Raw genomic sequence first — 7500 nt, 5'->3', positions numbered from 1 at the left:
TGACAGTAAGTTTTTAATTCTTGAATCTTGAAATACGAGGTTTTTTTTGGTGACATATTTTCTAACCAGAAAGTGTTCACTGAAACCCTGCCTCTCACATTGTAGCTTCCGCACCCGCTTCATGATGTTGCTCTATAGCCGATCACTACGACAAACCAACAGAAAAGCTAATGATCAGTAATGGGAGTCATAGATGGAGAAGCTCAAAACAGGCGTTTGACATTGAAATGAACTGGAGCTTCCAACAAAGCAAAAGACATCTTAAGAGAGCATACACACTAACACCTATTGTGCCTAATAAATCCGTCCCCTCAGGAAACCACCGTTCCTAACAAGCTCGCGTTTGTATTATTTACTACAAACAACGATCGTTGGGTCGCATGTACTCCTGATCACAAATTTACACAATTTGGACATTTTCTACACTAAAACGTTGTACCTAATCAATAAAACGATGACAGTTGCTCCTCCCCAACCCTAAAATATAAACAAAGTAAAAACATGAATGGCTCCAGCGCGGGCGCTATAGGGGTGGTGTAGAAGCGGTACAAGGGCCTGTCATCACAATGTCTCTCGCGAGTGATGTTCGTATGCCAATGCAAAAACAAAAAACTTTTTCCAATTTCTGGTTTTACCTTGGTGGTTAATAAGCGACCAAGAAATGTGTCCTTTTGAAGTTTTTTTTTTTTTTTTTTTAATAAATCCCAACATTTTTCATGTTCATGTTTACTGCAGAATGCTTGCAGTTAATCAATTCCTTGTGCTTTTCATTTGTCCTCTTTAAAGCATCAATTTCAACCAGGATGCATCCCTGATTTGTGTATCTAGTGACCATGGCACAGTGCACATATTTGCGGCTGAAGACCCAAAGAGGAATAAGCAATCGAGGTTTGTTTATCACGTGAAATTTTAGTCACCAGGAAATCGGTTACAACGAGACTGGTCTATGATTTAAAATCCCAAATTGTTCGCATACTAACACAGTTTGCATCAGCATTATTGTTTTATTTGTGTGTGTGTGTGTATATATATATATATATATACACATATACACATATATATATATACACATATATATATATATATATATGTATATATACATACACACACATTTCTCTCTCTCTCTCTCTCTCTCTATATATATATATATATATATATATATATATATATATATATATATATATACACATATATATAATATATGTATATATACATACACACACATTTCTCTCTCTCTCTCTCTCTCTCTCTCTCTCTCTCTCTATATATATATATATATATATATATATATATATATATATATATATATATATATATATAATTTTTTTTTCCAATTATTTGTTCGTTAATGCCGTTAATTAAGTCTGCTAATGCCATTGATGGCTATAGACGTTAAACATTCATTAAAACTAGGCTGGCAGAAGAGGACCTAAAAACACAAACCTTGGCGTACCGTACTTTCCACACTATAAGGCGCACCGGATTATAAGGCGCACCCTCAATTAATGACATATTTAAAACTTTTTCCATATGTAAGGTGCACCGGATTATAGGGCGCACCCTCAGTTAATGTCATATTTTAAAACGTTTTCAATCACCATATAGTAATACTCAAATAACAATAATAACTCAAATAATAAGTCTAAACTCTCAATAGCATAACTCAGTCAATATGACCAACCTTGTTCAAGTGTAACCACACAAAGAAACAAGTAACAGCTTACTTTATCACTTCATACCCCATCTACGAATCCCAATCTCAATATTGATCCATATATAAGGCGCGCCTGATTATAAGGGGCACCATCAGCATATTAAAAAATGAGGCTTTTAAGTGCAACATATAGTGCGGAAAATACGGTACTTAAGATGAATAAAAAAATGACAAATCAGTGATGCATTTTTAACATTCCTCACACTTTGTAACCGCATTGTTGTCATTCTCCCACCAGTTTGGCCTCAGCCAGTTTTCTTCCCAAATACTTCAGCTCCATGTGGAGCTTTTCCAGGTTCCAGTTGCCCTCAAGTTCTCCATGTTTGTGTGCCTTCGGAACAGAGCCCAACGCTGTCATAGGTGAGAGCACTTTTGAAAGCACATTGTTGTCGTAGTTGATAATGTTTTTTTTTTGTTGTCGTTTTTTTTTTTTGCGAAGATGGTCCCACCAATCACGCCTTACCTGGGAAGTGACGTGGTATGGAAATGTAATATCACAATTGTAATGACAAAAATGATCAAAGTTACAGCGCGTCAAAAGTGTGGAAACAATCAAACTGCCTCTTGACACATATAGCATCCTCATCCATATCGTAAACCCCACTGAGGGAAATAACAGTTTGTGCAAAGCATTTCCCTGGAGAAAGATGCCTTTTTTTGAAAAATCAAAATGATAAAACAGCGGCAGCATATTTCCTATGGAAGCTCCTAGCATCTTGATGTCAAAGTGGCATCCCTTGGTGAGAGAGTGCAATCCTCTGTGCATTTTCGTTTCGCTAACCGCATTACCATGACATGACTCTCGATGGTTTGTGAAATTACTGGTGCTATTTGGCGAAGTGGACAGCTCTTTAGGTGTCGCGCACAGAGTGCACCTAAGCTTTATATTCGTCTTATCTTTATCTCTGACGAATTGAAAGTAATGTCCGTATTTCCATCTTGTGTACACGTTGTCTACATTCAACCTGTCGTCTGCTGCTGCAACATTAATCTGCAGTAGTAGCTACTAACAACAGCAAGTAAACATTTTGCCCCCGCCTTTTGTCCTCCCATTTCGCGGTGTTTTTGGCGAATTTTGGAATCGAAAAACACACCACTTTCAGGCTCAAAATGCATTGCGTTATTCTCATATAAGTAAAATATTAGTATTTTTAGTGTGTAATATATTACAATACCGCGTTACATCAAAAAGTAAAGCCTTACAGTAATTACATTACTTATGTAACGCATTACCCCAAACACTGCTACTGTATAACAGAGGTTGAGAATAGGGTTAGAGTTAGATGTAGATTCAACGATCTAAATTCTTCCAAGCGTTTTTAAACAGACTCCTCATCTCTCCCCAACATGGTGCTCACCAGGAGTTGTTTACGATATTTAGATCAAGGTATTCCTTTTTAGACGAATCATAAAGGTGTTTGTACCGGCGAACTTCCATAAGCAATAGTTCGTCCGCCATGTTTTCCACTCATAAAGAAATTCCGTTGCGGAAAGTATGTTCCGCATTTACTCTACGCGGGAGGGGGGGGGGGGGGGGGGGGGGGGGGGGGGGGTTGCCAGAATAATGTCATTAGACCAAGCGTCACACTTGAAGATAGGTTAAAAATAATTAAGATGAAAGATGAATGAAGCAAAATGAAAGACATTATGCAAGAAATTGATGTAAGTATAAAAACGAATACTTATTGTCCATTTGGGAATTTCTTTTTCTTTCTTTCAATGTTGGATGGGTTTGTTTTTAACTTCAGTCAGATTGTAAATTGCACAACACGTTTTTTTTGTTTACTCCGAGACGTAATGTAGTTTCACATTTCTTGCAAAACGACGACATCCTCAGGCCTTATGCATAATTGCAACGCTGATGGACTGATCCTGCCTTGATAGCAAAAACATGCTCAGCTGAACTATTTTCTGACACGTATATTTCTGCTTCTCTTACTTTTCACGTAAAAGTCAAGCCAATTTGGGGTCTCCCTTCGTCAAATGCTTAACCGAAGTTTATGTTAGTCTAAATGCTGCATTCAAAAAGTAAAAGACTTTTCTGACCCCCAACTAGGAAACGTGCACTAGAATGGCCCTTTGAACGATGAGGTTGGAAAAAAAGCGTTCGCCATGTGGTTGAATTTTGGACATTGGGAGTGGGATAAATCCAATTTGCCACCTTCCTTGAATGCAGCATTTGAGTCTCAAACAGAAAAGAATAGAATGAAATAAAATATTATAGAATGCCTTTGTTGTCAATGTACACAGATATACAATGAAATTGGCTGGGTGAATAGCGATATTTGTTAATCAATCAAATCAATCAATCATCAATCAAATTTTATTTATATAGCCCTAAATCACCGAAGTCTCAAAGGGCTTCACAGAATGAAAAGAGGTCGTACAAAGACATCTTTTCAGTATAGGGTACACAACAGCATCCCCTGTCAAAGCTCCCAGAAGGGGAAGGAAAAACTCAAAAACCCCAAATTAGGGGAAAATCAGAAACCTCCAGAAGGGACCACAGGTGGGAGGAGCCCCCTTCCAGGCCCACAGGTTGAAGTGGATGCTGCATGTACCAGACACAGAAACAACATAAATTACAGAAAACATAATGTGCTGTGTTTGAGTTCAAGTTCTTGTATGATCAACTCCACTCTTTGCAAACTTGAAACCACGTTAAAGCAGAGAACATCCAACATTGAACAGCAAAATAGAACAACACTTTCTATTTGGCAGGGAAGCAGTGATTTAAATGAAAATAGCCTTAAATATTTAACCGCTGGCTTTATTTACTTCCATTGTTTCCGAATATGTTGCCATAGGACATATTTTATTTGATTTGTAATTTTTTTGGCAATATCTCTGCTGCCCTAAAAATGAAAAAAAGTTAAGAACGTGATTACAATCCGGACAATAATAAAAATGGCATGTTACCTTAAATTAACCGTCATTTAAATAAAATATAAATTCCCCCAGGGAAACAAAATGTAGCACACACCATTTTATTGACAGGTTTGTGAAATTACTGAGAATATATACGACATGAGACAAATCCCTGAGACAAGAGGAGGTTTTGGCAAAATTTAAAAAAAAACAAAACGTTGGCGTGCAAATGTAAACATAAACAGGAGAGTGACTTTTGTTACAGGCTCACCTTTCAGCTGCAGCTGAGCTAGTTTTAACATTGCGGCGGTTGCCATCATTTTTTTTTTTTTTGCTGCGTTTATAAACTCTCTATCTGATACGCCAATATTTTACAATTCGTTTCTTCAAACATCAAAATATCAGCATACAGGTGATCTGAAAGTAATAATTCTGTTTTTCTCCTGTTGGGCTAATGACAATTTCCTGACATTACATCTAGCACAAGCACTAGCATATTTGAGCGCACAGTAGACTTCTCATCTTTGACTTGACAACATTTTACCCCCCCCCCCCCCCCCTTCCCCACAGCTATATGTGCTGATGGCAGCTACTACAAGTTCCTGTACAACCAGAAAGGGGAGTGTTCCAGAGACGTCTACGCCCAGTTCCTGGAAATGACTGATGACAAAATATGACCTTTCAATCTCCTTGAAGAAGGCGCCATTACACAGCCTAGTTTGCGTTTTTTTTTTTCTTCTTCTTCACCTCCTCCATTATTCAGAAGGGATGACAGGTCCCCTCTGCTGCACCTCTCTTGAATGACTCTGCCGAAAGAGCGTCGGTGGAGAGGACAGAGAAAAAGACACAAGTCGTCTTGGGGTTGTCAGGGCGAATGCTTTTTGAACCAAACTCAAGGGAGGAGGAAACAAAAAGCAAGATACTGTATTTTGAAGATGTCTTCCCATGACTTTCCAGCGACTTCTTTTTTTTTTTTTTTTTTTTAATCGCAAGTGAAAATTCAGAGAGATTTTTGTCAACTCACACCACCTACGCTAATTCTAGGGAGTGCCTCTTGGAGCGAAAACCTGCAGCTTGGAAGTCACGTGGGCGTGGCCATACCAATGCGTGTGTTCTCCGAGCAGGGTCACAAGGAGCAGCCAAAGCACACAGCTTGGAGGATTCACACTTCAACATTGCATCCTTCATGAAAATTTATGACTGAATCTTAATTGCAAACCGCTGTGCAGAATGAAGTCAAATCATAATTGCCTCAAGCTTTCATACATTGTTGTTGTGCAATATTTTTTTGGTTTTTTAATTTCCAAGATATACAAGTTTTGCTTTCACCAAGGTGCAACTTGATTACAAAATCTACACATATGCTGTGGTTCTTTTGTTAAGACGTTAGAAAAAAGTACGCTACTGCAAACACGATCAACTTTAAATAAATGAAACAACTGTTTTGTTGACTTAACTGAGCAATTTCATAAACAGTTGGCCGTCTAAAACGTGTAAAAAATTGAATTTTTCCTTTCAAATTATTCTTGAGCATGTTAGTAACTACAAGCGTCAAAACAATTTAGACTTGACTTTTGTTTGACGTAACAAAATGGAGAAAATGCTGGAAATAGACTCCTCTAGCCAATCACAGTTCACATTGTTTTGTAATAAGTATACGTACTGTACTTCCTGCTCTCTGCCATACATACAGAACACGCACTCAACTTGGGCACACATCTTTGGTGACACCATCTGTGTGAATGCATAAACCGGCCTAATCTGCAGAAGTCTTTGTAGATGTATAATTATATGTTCCCATATTTCACCACACCAACATTTCACTAGTGTTTACCAGATTGTGCATTTGTACCCTCCACTTTTCCATCACTAAATGAAGCGATGCCTGGCAAAAGTGATGAGCCGTTATGACATAGAAGTATGACATTAAGTTTGATTGTAAAACTATTATCTGCGTTTTCATTTGTTCATTAAACACAGCAGCTTTTACATGTAAAAGTCAGGCGTTCTCTTGTGCTGTGTGTTTTATGTGGGTATAATTCTGCGACTTTTAAACCTGTTCCCGGTTGTATGAGTCAGCATATACTGTAAATTCAGCAATAACTGCGGTCAGCCCACAAAACACTCATGAATAGTGACTGTGCACAGTAGGCACTTATTTTATAGCCACTCGTGTTGATATCATCCATCCATCCGTTTTCTAGAGCCGTTTATCCCCACAGGGGTCGCGGGCTTGCCGGCGCCTATCTCAGCTGGCTTCGGGCAGTAGGTGGCGGACGCCCTGAACTGGTTGCCAGCCAATCGCAGGGCACACAGAGACGAGCGACCAGTCGCGCGCCCAAGCACACCTAAGGACAATTTAGTATGTCCAATTCACCTGCCATGCATGTTTTGGGGGAGTGGGAGGAAGCCGGAGTGCCCGGAGAGAACCCACGCGGGCTTGGGGAGAACATGCAAACTCCACACACGAAGGCCGGAGCCAGGTGGATTTGAACCGGGACCTTTGAACTGTGCTATTCACTGCGCCACCGAGCCGCCCTTTTCCATATCATCCTCAACCCAATATTAACTAAACTTGAATTTCAGTGTGGGTGGGCACATACACCTGACATTGCAAAGGTTGTAAGTTTGATTCCGACTGACCTTCCTGTGTGGGGTTTGCATGTTCTCCCTGTGCCTGTGAGGGTATTCTCCAAGTACTCTGGTTTCCTCCGAAAGACTTGCATGGCAGGTAAATTGGACACTAAACTTTTCCTTAGATGTGATTGGCTGCTTGTGGTTGTTCGTCTCAGTGTGCCCTGCGATTGGCTGGCAACCAGTTCAGGGACCTACTGTCCATTCACAGCTGGGATAGGCTGTTACACCTGCAAACCTACTTAGGTTAAGCGGCTTTGAAAATGGACGAATTTCAGTGCATC

At 39.4% G+C, this 7500-nt stretch overlaps 1 protein-coding gene across 1 annotated transcript in view; it reads left to right on the top strand.

The window, feature by feature from the left end:
* wdr45b (WD repeat domain 45B) overlaps positions 1–6584 on the top strand; it is a 9445-nt gene extending 2861 nt beyond the window's left edge. Inside the window, exons 8-10 of the mRNA XM_088438737.1 lie at positions 787–888; positions 1953–2074; positions 5153–6584. Coding sequence (XP_088294863.1) covers positions 787–888; positions 1953–2074; positions 5153–5259 — 331 coding nt within the window. The 3' untranslated portion in view covers positions 5260–6584. The remainder of the gene's footprint in view (positions 1–786; positions 889–1952; positions 2075–5152) is intronic.
* Positions 6585–7500: the final 916 nt, after the last annotated feature.

The sequence above is a fragment of the Hippichthys cyanospilos genome, chromosome 17, assembly GCF_059441005.1.
Source record: "Hippichthys cyanospilos isolate Australia breed blue-spotted pipefish chromosome 17, RoL_Hcya_1.0, whole genome shotgun sequence".
In the NCBI taxonomy this organism is placed as follows: Eukaryota; Metazoa; Chordata; class Actinopteri; order Syngnathiformes; family Syngnathidae; genus Hippichthys; species Hippichthys cyanospilos.
The sequence above is the reverse complement of the archived record's forward strand: the minus strand, read 5'-3'. Positions and strand labels throughout refer to the sequence as shown.